The sequence below is a fragment of the Periplaneta americana genome, chromosome 17 (assembly GCF_040183065.1).
Source record: "Periplaneta americana isolate PAMFEO1 chromosome 17, P.americana_PAMFEO1_priV1, whole genome shotgun sequence".
Classification (NCBI taxonomy): Eukaryota; Metazoa; Arthropoda; class Insecta; order Blattodea; family Blattidae; genus Periplaneta; species Periplaneta americana.
In genome coordinates, this window is record NC_091133.1 from 84,793,281 (window position 1) to 84,806,146 (window position 12,866).

At 35.0% G+C, this 12,866-nt stretch overlaps 1 protein-coding gene across 1 annotated transcript in view; it reads right to left on the bottom strand.

The window, feature by feature from the left end:
• LOC138693459 (homeobox protein Nkx-2.4-like) overlaps nt 1–12,866 on the bottom strand; it is a 242,540-nt gene that overhangs the window by 166,928 nt on the left and 62,746 nt on the right. Inside the window, exon 2 of the mRNA XM_069817443.1 lies at nt 547–704. Coding sequence (XP_069673544.1) covers nt 547–704 — 158 coding nt within the window. The remainder of the gene's footprint in view (nt 1–546; nt 705–12,866) is intronic.

Here is a 12,866-nt window from a genome sequence, read left to right on the forward strand (position 1 = left end):
GGTAAGATGCCTAGTGCTGTGACGCAGCCTAAGATGGCGGAACAAGGTAGTTGGTTGTTAACAATATAAACTTTAGAATCTTTACTACAATATCCATTACAAAGGTTTGACAGTTATTACGAATTCAAGGATGTATTAAAATTTTAACATATCATTGCAATTATTTTATAGCAGAAAAATGAGCTGTTTTCTTGCTTTTCTTCTTTTCACAACAAGAATACGTGACAAAATGAGTTAGCTTCCACTCTACAGACATTCAACTGTCTTAGTCAGTGATCATGAAGACATGCGCGTGGCGTTCTCTCTTACTACAAAGAAATAAGCATCTTCCCACGATAGTCATCTCCCCCCTATTCACTCTATGTAGAATAGCTTTGATTTTATATTTTGGTGTCTCGCCTGCATTATAGTACCATTTATTTTGTTATTAGCTGATGATTTTCCAAGAATGTCCTGGGACTTTAAATTCGTGTCACAGGCTCGATTTGGACATTCCGGGAAACTGAACCCAGATAAAGCTAAGACGAAGAACTTCACTTTAATTACCTGAGCTTGAGTGAAGAGGACGCGTCGCTTCCGTCGCTGGGCGAGTGGGAACTGCATGGGCTTGGTGTCTCCCGTCACGCTGCACGTGGACAGGCCCGACATATTGCCCATGTTCATGTTCATGCTGGCCGTTGCGGACGAACCCATGAGCCGGGAGACTGCGGACAAGAAGCGCTATCGTCAGTTGCAGAAACCATGATCAAAACAACTTGATCAATATGAAAAAGCTTACCGATTGTCAACAGAGTGTTCATAAAGTATTTAGATATTTCACATAAAGCATAATAGTGACTCAATTCTGTTGTAGGTCCAGTGAAGAAAAGTTCAAATATTAACCATTTCTAAACGAATCACAGTGGTTGAATGCCGTCTAGGCGGCAAAAGCTATGCTGATGTTCAACCTCATCAGCATGCCTTTCTTATACGCCGCTTTAGCGCATTCACATTACGCACAGTAGTGTTTTAAATGGTTCTCTTGATAAAGCCCCATGCAAGAAAGTCGAGGAGAGTCAGGTATGAGGACAAGGGAGCCCACAAGCGATTCAGGCCTCTTCCAATCCACTAGCTAAGAAAGATCTCATCCAGGAATTCTCTCTCAATGTGTGATTAGTGGGCTGGTACCACATCTTGTTGAAATACGATCGAGTCAAGGATATCATTCTGGTGCAACTGTGACTTCAGGAACAACTGCCTTTCGACTTCTGGTGATGCTATGCCTCCCTCTGTATGCATTGTGGTTTGACCGAAGGTCATCCACGGCGCTTTTCATCGGTTACAGAACCTGCATGCTTGAATTTGTTCACTAAATGTTGCACAGCAAGTGTCGTAGGCTTTTGTTTGTGGGACTTTCTCTGAAAGACAATCTGGAGCTCAGCATAACTTTTGCCACCTAAACGACATTCCACCATTCTGGTTCGTTCAGCAATGGTTAAAATTTGGACGTGTCTTCACAAAAATGAGCCACAGTTACGCTTTCCGTGAAATGTATAGTGACTTTGTGGGCAAGCTGTATTTCCCTAAACTTATTATGAAATTTGATAAATCATATTTAGTAAAATGATACTGAAATGATGTACTTATATTGTCTAGAAAGATATAAAAATTAAATTTGTGACGCAATAGCCCAAGGAGGGCAAGACCGGAAAGTCTACTGCTGGTTTCTCGTGCACATGCCTCAGAAGATGTGACTGTGGTCAGCACATGATCCTTTCAGCTATCCCATACACTGACCGAAATTTCATGAGAAAATTTCTTCCACTATGAAGACTCGAACCAGCGCTCGTTTCGTAACGCTAATCCAAGGGATAAAGCCTTAGATCACGACCCTACGGCACGGGACCTGAATATCCCTTAGTCTATCAGAAAGAAATAAGAAATAAATCGGAGCCTCAGCCCATGAAGAGCAAGACTGACCTTTCTGGCTTTCCATCTACATGTCTTAGAAGTAAACGAAGAGTACGGGAGTAACTGCGGTCAGCCGTTACAGCTGGCATGAAAAACCGAATTTTGCTACTTACTTTAGCTTCCCAAATTTCTCATGATGTTGAGTGGGCACCGGTCTATACACTGGCCAAAATGTCATGAGAAAATATCTTCCTTGTAAGGTTTCAAAGCAGCATTTATATCATATCGCCGGTCCAAAGTACGATAAATTAAAAGTACATAAACATTTACTTCCTAACATAAATCAGAATTTTAGAAAATAGAAGTGTAATACAAATTATGTCAGCTGATAAAATTAAGGAGAAAAAGAAGGCTGGGAATGCCGAGAGGCTCTAAGTTGAACATAGTGTTGGACGAGAGCTTGTTTGAAGGATATTATAAGTCTTTGGACTCCATAATAAAATAGAAAACTTCTATGAAAAAGTGTACCAAAGGAGATATGTGACAATTTAGGCTCTTGAGATAATTGTGTTCAAGGTGAGATTTTATATTTCGGTATGTTAACATTTTATACTTTCAACGTTTTGGAACAATTTGCAAATTATAATAGGCTAATTTAGATATATTAATGAGATCATTTCCAATATCGAAAGTATTTCAATCATGTTTTGATAAACTCTGTATTTTCCTGCTTATTTCTTTATAAAAATGACTCTGGGAGACCAGATTCCAGTTGATTGGGATAGCCAAGTATAATGTACTCACAAATACAGATTACCCTTCAAGCTCTTGGGCAATATCACCCTGAAAATGGAATCTACAAGCAGTTTCGAAATGTTGGAGGCATTAATTCTCATCACACAGATGGAAATCCAAAATTGTAGTTTAGATCATATTTGCCTTTACTTTAAATAAGCGTAGTCTTATTTTGAGTCATTCATTCAGTTTTAATCTTAATTTCAGGAACTGGAATATCAAAGATCTTATTGTGAACAACTTTGCAGAATTCGTTCGTAGAAACCGGGAGGTATCCAAATGAAAATTCAGAACAAGCGGTGCTGGGTAAGTCTTAAATTTAAAAAGTATGCATGAAATTGCATGTAGTGTCTTATAACTGCAGCCAGCTATGTCTGTTATCATTAATGATATTTCATGCTTCATCAATTTTAACTTTTTGCATTCGGTCAAATCTTTTGGTCCATGAATCGTCTTGTCACAAGACGTCGCTCGATGGAGTTTAATTTCAACTCGCACTTCGTGAAATGTTTATTTGTTTTTAAATAAATTGTCGAATATTAAAATTGTTGCATGGGAAATTGATATTTGAAAATGCAGATTGTACGAATTATCGATTTCCGATAGATTAATTCAAGTGGGAGCTTGTATGTACTATTTTTAGGAATATACATTAATTTTATCCCCAAATTTTACAGGAAAATAGTGTAATGAACGTACTCAAACATTATTATACTCACAGTCTTTTTAATACTTAATGATACTGCTTACTCCCTAAATCAGTGGCGTTTAAATGTTTCTACAGTAAATACCTCTCGTGGAACTGGGGCTGAATGTCATATCATTGCCTTCTAACGTGTATTTGTGACCATTTTTGTACTGGTTTAAATGGAAGATTTCCTCTGTCCGCTGCACGTGTGAAAGTCTCCATTTGAATTAGTGCTTCGAGAACATTGGTGATGCTGAGAAGCGCTACAAGTTGAAAGCGAATTAAAGTGTATTAATAGCGCCATTTGTCAGAGGTAATAGCGCCATTTGTCAGAGACAACGGGATTTGAACTCGTGATTCTTCACAACTTTTCAATGTCTTGCACCGAGGTCAATTTTTTCGTAATAATAAGAAGTAAACTAAAATGTTAAGGGTATAGAGATGAAAATTGACTTGTTTACAACATTTCTTGTTTATAAATCTGCATATCACGAAATTGCAACTCGCCACGGAATTTTTAATGGTGAAAGTGGTTTCGAGATTGATTTTCTTCAACTACTTCAGCTCCACTGAAAATCTTGCCCCGGTATTCAACCATTATCATACCACCACATGTTACTCTTGTATCTGAAAGCCACTAATGGATCTTCAAGTTCTGCAAATTGTTTCCCCTCCTCCCTTTCCTTTTCCCGAAGATGGAGTTGGCAAGTAACATTGAACTGTTGGATGCCTTACATCTGCGATACGATGCAAAAAAAAAGTGACATTCATAGAATCAGTTTGCGATTTGAAATAAAAGTTTGATATTTCTTTTCATACTACCAGCATTTAAATTTAACAAGGCGGAGACTTTTCATTAACTATTTCATAATCGTTTCGTCAGTTCATGGGGCTTAGTCTAGAGACAGCAATTCCAAATATTATACCTCAAACTACCGCACATGTCGTGACTAAAACCCGTGAATAGATAATCATATTGCCTACGTACGAATGTTTCTGATGGGTTGCTTACCGTTTCTTCGAATTACATCTAAGATTCAAGAATTAAAATCGTTTGTTCATTTTTCACACCATTAAAAGAAGTCCTTTTTCACTCGCACCATTGCTTTATTCACCCATAGACTCTTGCCAAGAGCAGAGAAATGTATGAGTACTCAAAGAACATTTCGAACCTCTACTCAATTAATGGCTTGTTTGATTTCGTTCAAGAATTCGCATATTTCGTTTGTGTTATTAACTGATATTATGGTGATGGAGAAAGAGTGTTTTGGATTTTTAGAAAGAAACTACAGTTCTTTTCGTAATGTTATTATTTTAAATCTTGTGTTTGTGTCATTGTTTTGGAGATCTCATCTACAGAGTTATTTAAAAGTTACGAAAGATTTTAAATCCCCGTAATATTTTTAACTAGGTTTACAGACAATAAATAATACAGTTTTATTCATAAAAGAAAGGGTTTATTTTAACAGAAATGTTTCTTTCAAATGTTTCGCTTTTGTTACTATGATAGATGAAATAAGTAAACAGCAATTCAGGCTGTTCTTGGCTTGCCAATGTGTGTTCTTTTGCGAAAAAAATTCAGAACTCTAAATGGATTAAGGTATGGATCCTGCAATTTGTCGTCATTGTGGGAGTTTGAAAAAAAATTTGAAGAGATCATGGCAGATATAAAAACGTTTTTGTAGAATGTAGACCAAAGTCCGTAGAAAACGTGATTTCTGCCATGGTTTTACAAGAAGCCCAGGAAATGAGACAGAATTCAGAATATGGAACATGCAGTGTGAATAAAGTTGCGGAACGACAACAGATGAGGTACTGAACCGTGTGGTGTATTTTTATAAACTGATTCATACCTGAATAAACCTCAATATTTTATGAACAGAACTTTATTAGTCTATTATTTTGTATAAAATTATTTCTTATAACTAAACCCACCGTTTTTGGCGTGTGAAATAAGTAATGGGAACGTTAAGTATCTTATCTTCGCTGCAGTTTGTGGGCGATAAAACTGACAACTTTAGTTGGCAGATTGCTGGTGGTACGTGTGTTTAGGAGGTGGTACCACTCTCAGCTGCAGTGACAACAGATGCTCACTGACTGAGCAATTTACTCAAGGACATATCCCAGAAAGCAAAGTGCGAGTATCTTTTCCACAGTTAGTTGACAATAAGACTGACAACTGCGATTGGCAGATTGCTGAGGTGACGTGTATTGACCTTGGTAACATTCTCTTAGCTGCACTAGCAACAGATGCTCACAGACTGGGCACTGTACTCAATGACAAGTACAAAAAACGCTGGCAATGGTTGTAATATTCATATCAACACTGAATAAGGCCAATTCGTATCTGTAGAGGGAAAATCATTATTATCTGGTATGAATATGCATAATTATCGAGAAATGTCACCATATTCAATACACAACAAAACCTAGTCATAACTCAAACACCTATATTTCCATTGCATAAAATCATAAATGAAGACTGCTTTAATAATGTATATGTTCAAAATAAAGTATACTTAATTTCTTTAATTCTTAAATCGCGAAAATATTTTCAGTTTCACAAGTGCTGGAATACATAAAACCTTAAATTTTTGTAGTAGGAAAAAATTAATTGTAAAATTAAACTTGCTATGTCGCACACTCGTACATTTGAAAGCACTCTGTGTAGCGCACTTTTCTCGTAACAAATTTAATATGCAGTATTACTTGCTTATTTTTCTCTTTATCTACAGTATGTAGAAGTTCAATCAGTAAAAGCAAGCATTTAACATTTTTTGTGCGCTATGATCGCGCTCTGAAACTACTTCTTGCTCTAGGCTTATTTTGAAGTTATTATAATTTTTCTTTTTTAAAACGATTCTACTGTATACGCAGACAATAAAAACCCTTCACCAACATCTCTTTTCATCTCTTAGAAAACGTCAGTAAGTGCGCTGCTACTGCAGGCATAAGTAGTCATAGATACGAACACTGTATTACCATTTCCTATGCCATTAGATTCGGATTATAGTATGCAAAATGGTATAAAAATGCTTGTAGGTCTTTAAAAGAGAAATATAATCTCATTTACAACCCATTTCAAATGTGAAATAGCTATTTTGAGGCAAAAATACTTAGAATAGCTAACATATCAGTTATCTCGAAAAGGATAGCAGATTTTCTGCCAATGCTCAAAAAAGAAAACAGATTTTCTACCAATGTTAAGAATTATTATCATTGTTATTTTTATTATTAGCGAAAGTATGTATTTCTCTCCTCGATACCAAAGATAGTGATAAAAAAATACCACGGCGGCTCACTGCTAGCGCTCTGGGCTTATAAGGCAGTAGGTCTAGGTTTCAAATCCTGGTCGATTCACCCTGAACTTTTAACTTGTGTTGGGTAAGCTCTTGTTCAAGACAAGTCAGGAATTTTCTTCGGGTACTCCGGTTCCCCTGTGACATCCCAACAATTCTCCATCATTATTCATTACGAGTCTAAAATAGACCCACCGACTCTGGCGCACTCTGGATAGTTTCTGTTGAACTAAGTGTTCTACGCTTCTTGAGAGTAGCGAAAATTATTAGCTACGGTAGTAGAGTCTAAGGCAAGTTAAGGGCACTGTCGTTGCACAAAAAAGAAAAGATTCCGAAACATAGGTGTAATGTTTTAAACGCTGAACTACTACGTGCTACTAAAACTACCAGTAATGAAATAGACATATTCTCCATTTTATTTCTCTGATTCTAACACTAAGAACAAAACAATAACTACAAATGTTGAATCACACAAACATTTGAATATCACTTCATGCCAAAACTACCTAAGTTATTAGAGTAGCTGTTTCCACTATACACTGAAGTCAGTTTCCACTCTTGCGCTCGACCTTCAAACGGGCCCTGTACTCTTGTTTTCGTTCGGTTTCCGATATATAAGTCTCTTCCGAATGCTTGTACCCCCGACCACTCTTCTTAATGCATTTCGCCGGTCGTTTTTTTTTATTTTTTATTTTTTTATTTTATTGGGTTATTTTACGACGCTGTATCAACATCTCAGGTTATTTAGCGTCTGAATGAAATGAAGGTGATAATGCCGGTGAAATGAATCCGGGGTCCAGCACCGAAAGTTACCCAGCATTTGCTCGTATTGGGTTGAGGGAAAACCCCGGAAAAAACCTCAACCAGATAACTTGCCCCGACTAGGATCGAACCCGGGCCACCTGGTTTCGCAGCCATCGCCGGTCGTGATAGTATTTAGCTTCGAATATCTTGGGCATGTTTGGAATTTTCATCACAACTCTCACAAATTGAGTCTCGTAACTTTCGTATAACTCACAGCTAAATTTATAAACCAATAGCATTGTATTTAAGCTACGGAACGAGGTACTATTCGTTTCCGTATCGCAAATCACACTGACGTAATCGGCTGTGACTCATACCGCTGTAGTATGCCAAGCTCTTTCCTAATGTAAGTATTTTTTATTTTATTTATCATGCCTTGTCGGCCAATGTTCTTTTACGTATCTCAGAAATTGAATTTTAGAGACGTTTAGTTTAGTCTTTCCTCATATTTTAATGAGTCTTGTCTCGCGTCTACATAATTGTGATTAATGTCATAATAGGCCTATTATTAGTAATAATAATAAAACACGGTCTATTCCAGCGATACCATGTCCTCATCGCTTCTTCACTTTCTCTGTGGCAATCATCTGTAAGAATCATTTTGGCTGTTTGTTCGCTTAGTATGCCAAGATCTTTCCAAATGTAAAGGTTTTTTATCAGATCTTGTACGTCCTTTTCCTTATCATAGAATTGCATTTTAGGGACACTTAGTATACTTTTGCCTCGTATTTTAACGAGCCATGTCTCGCTTTCACTTTCTGTGGTAGGTGTCATAATAATAGGCTTAATAATAATAATAATAATAATAATAATAATAATAATAATAATAATCTTAGTTGTAGTAGTGGTAGTGGTAGTAAGAAGCGCGTGTTTCTTTACAAATTTTCAATTACCATAAGGCAAACGAAACTTTGAACATCGAAGAAAAATATGCAGAGAACAGTCGTAGAACTTCCTAGGAACAGAACAGGGCTGAGATTCCAATCCTAGAAGTCAATGATGTTGATTATGATGACGACGACGACGACGACGACTTCGCCAAAGAAGTAGGCAAGCCCACTTTATAAAGGAGGCGGGAAGAAAAGGGCGCTACGTAAAAGTTTGTCAGTGTCCCTTGAAGAATCCCTACACAGACTAACAAGCAAAATCATAACAGTGATGGCATAGAACAGAACTATCAGAAGTGGCGTAAAGTAAAGTCGCTGCAAAGTAGTCTATGGCCAAAGTCGTGTTCCACAGTTACATGTGGACGGATCTGATTCACTCGATAGACATAAAATTATCCAATCATGAAACTGATCAAGAAGAGAAAAATAAATTGGCTGGGTCACTGGCTGAGAAGAAACTGCCTGCTGAAGGATGAACTGGAAGGTATGGTGAACGTGGAAGAGTTCGGGGCAGAAGAAAATATCAGATAATAGACGACATAGGCTATGGATCATAATGTGCTGAGCCTAAGAGGAAGGCAGAAAATAGGAAAGACTGGAGAATGCTGGGTTTGCAGTGAAAGACCTACATTTGGTCAAAACACTATGAATAATAATAATAATAATAATAATAATAATAATATCCATAACTGGATATATAATCTAATGGGTATTTAAATCAACCTCATTCCAAGAAAATGTTAATATAGCATAGCAAATTATATCTCTGGGTAGAGTAATTTTGCATTCATTCTGGTATGCAGGAACAATAATTATCCATGTGTTCCTTTAATAGTTTATAATTTTGTTTCAAACATACTTATTTATCACTTATCATCTCAAAAAAATTAAAATAATAGTTACACATCTTTCTGTAGAGAATGTTCCTAAATTTTTTAATTATCACGATAATGTCAAGAGAGATTTTGATTTTACCAGTAAATTTATTTAGGGAAAATTAAAATATCAGGTAATAATTATTTATTAGAACTATTTTGCGAATGGAATTATTATTATTATTATTATTATTATTATTATTATTATTATTATTATTATTATTATTATTATTATGTAAATGCACGTTGTAAGATAAACATATATAATTTACTAACTTATTGCAGGCTATTTCATTGACGGGGATTTGAATCGTGGACCTCCCGATTGCGAGTTCCGTGAGGAAAGCATGAGCCGCTTTGCTCGTTCAGTGAAGTATGTTACTAGTCAGTGATGTATGCAATGGAGGAGAAAAGGAACTAGTTACCCTATCCCATTATCTCCTGGCCTTGTTGCCTCATGAGTAGTGCCTTATTGTTGTCACTTCTGATGTTCCACCCAGTCTTCAGACTCATACAGTCACTTCAGTAGGGTTGCCAACGGTAGGAAATAAAAATATTTTTATTTAATGTGCAAGGAAAATGTCCACTTTATTTAAAGACTGCAAAGGGGTTAATCGTTCCTGATCAGTTTCTCTAATGATAAGAGTAAAAATAAAAATCATACTGATATTAGAGCCTACTTATCGAGTAAAAAATTGTTAACATTTAGGGGAAATTTATTTTTTCTGAAAAAAAAAATATTCGTTTGGAATTAATATCGAAATAAGTAGAATTTTATATTTTGTTTTACTCTTTCCATGGAATAAGCTCTTAAAATCTGCACAGATACGAGTATAACTAATTATTATTTCACTCTGTTATTTAGAGATCAACCTATTTAAACTTTTCCATGATTTAGCTGATGTTTTCTTTCAACAACAGAGTCGTATAAACTCGTGGTTGTGAGGTCCGCTCGGATTCGGTGGCGAAGCTCGTGAGGTGAGAGTAGGACGCTACCAGCAAACAAATGCAAAGGTGGCTGCTGCTGTCCGGGCAGTCTATATGGAGCAGGCGCGCTCTCGGATGAATTATTGGGTCGATGTTGAACGCGGAGTGTGAGGAGCGCAGACCTGATTGGCGGGGCTATATCATTAAAAACTCTCTCCTGATTGGTCGTCCTTCTCGGAGGATACCGGTTTTTTGCTGGCCTCTAATATCAGTTTTAAAACAGTTGCTCTATGTGCATACGTCACATTCGCTCGCCTGATTGTTTTCAGCCAGGTAGCTATATAGTGCAGGCGTCATTTTATTTCAAAACTATATGAAGCCGGCTATTCAGTTAAATAAACAATAAATTTTCACTTGCGCAATAACGATTTCATTCCAATAGAATTTCTTCCATAGACCATAAATATACGCAACAGCCATAGAATCGTAAAAGGAATATGACCATGGATTATGCTATACAAAAATGATGATGATTATTATTGTTATTATTATTATTATTATTATTATTATTATTATTATTATTATTATTAGGTTAAATGAGAAACTATCCAAAGAAAATTTATAAATTTATATTCATATAGATTTCTGCCGAGTGACTCCTGATAGAGCTATAAGAAAAACTGTGATTACTCGTCTAATTATGTTAAAGCTTATACTCCAGACTTCAGGAACTCGTCTATCTATTCTTATTCAAGGTCCTTAAACGTGATATAACTCGTGATTTTTTATAAGCAATATTAGCTTCGTGTTTCTATGAAAGGTATGAGAGCTCACAATCTTTTCTATATTATAAATTCTAAATCTCTTTTCCTAGTCTCCCGAGCATTAAAAATGCCAGTACCAATATGAATTCGATCCATTCATCGTATAGACTTGTTTTTTTTTTTTTATGTAAAGACATAGTCCTGCAAACTTGTAAAAATTAACCATTAATCACTGTTAGTCATTAATTTTTCTTTATTATTGTTCTGTTTAAATTTGTATCTATTAGTATTATATTTTTAATTTCATCTATTTAATTTATAGATTTAGTTCTGTATAGACCTTCTAGTATAAAATTTGTCATTATTATTATCACCGTATTTTTTATTGTCTCCATTTTTTGGTTGTATTATCATATCCATTGTAATGGCCTATTATTATATTGGCTAACAACTGCTGGCTAAAAGATTTAATAATAGGTCTTACATAAATAAAAACTATTATTAATTAAATTTATTCCTCACTTCAGTGAGAGATACAAAATGAATATTAATGCATGGGAAGTGAAAGGACTTCTTTTTGGCGCTAGGGGAACTTCATTTAAGTTCACCAAAACCATTCTCCTTTCTCTTAAATTTTCTAATGAGGACATTAACAAAATTTTTCTAATGGTATTAAGAGATTCATTATCCATTTTACACAATCATGGTATAACACTAAGTAATTTTTTCTTTACTTAATTTCATTGCTCTTCATTGTACTTTCATCTCATGTTTCTCCGAAATCAAATTGTACTTTATTTTTAAATTTTATCATTGTTCCGTATTCTCTCCGCAAATCATATTGTATTTTATTTTTAATTTAACCTCTGCTTTGTATTCTGGATCCTAGTGGTCAGCCGTAGATGTCTGCCAGATGTCCCAAATTTTGGAATTTCTGTATTATTATTATTATTATTATTATTATTATTATCATCATTTGTTATTATTTAATAGTCTGTCTTGATTCATGAAATTATGTAAACACCCTATATTTACTCATATATCTAATTATTGGAATGCACTCTGGATCCTAGTAGAAACCCTCAATGGAGAACAGATAGATCTTTATTTCTACTATGTAGATCTATATTACCAGTGATGATGATGATAATAATGATTATTATTATTATTATTATTATTATTATTATTATTATTATTATTATTATTGTTATTATTATTACTGTGAAGTCGGAACAGACAGTGATGTCTAAACTATGAAGTGAAAATGATGTGATGACGATAATAATAATAATAATAATAATAATAATAATAATAATAATAATAATAATAATCGTCATCACATCATTTTCACTTCATAGTTTAGACATCACTGTCTGTTCCGACTTCACAGTAATAATAATAATAATATTATTATTATTATTATTATTATTATTATTATTATTATTATTATTATTATTATTATTATTATTATTTGTTGTTTTTATTTAATAGTCTGTCCTGATTCATGAAATTGTGTAAATACCCTGTATTAAACCATGTATCAAATTATTTGAATAAGCCACCGGCGTAGCTCAGCCGGCTAAAGTGCTTGCATGCCTATCCAGAGTTACGCTCGGGCGCGGGTTCGATTCCCGCGTGGACTGATTACCTGGTTGGATTTCCTCCAACCGTAAAGCGAATGTCAGATAATTTATGGAAAATCCTCGGCCTCATCTCGCCAAATACCATGTCGATATCACCAATCACATCAATGCTAAATAACCGAATAGTTGATAAAACGTCGTTAAATAACCAACTAAAAATAAATATTTAAAAGATTATTAGAATGCATTCCGGGTCATAATTGTCACCATCAATAGAGGACAGATGATTTAGATCTTTTTTGTACTATATTATCAGTATTATTATTATTGTCTTATCAGGTTCTCTTTGCTAAT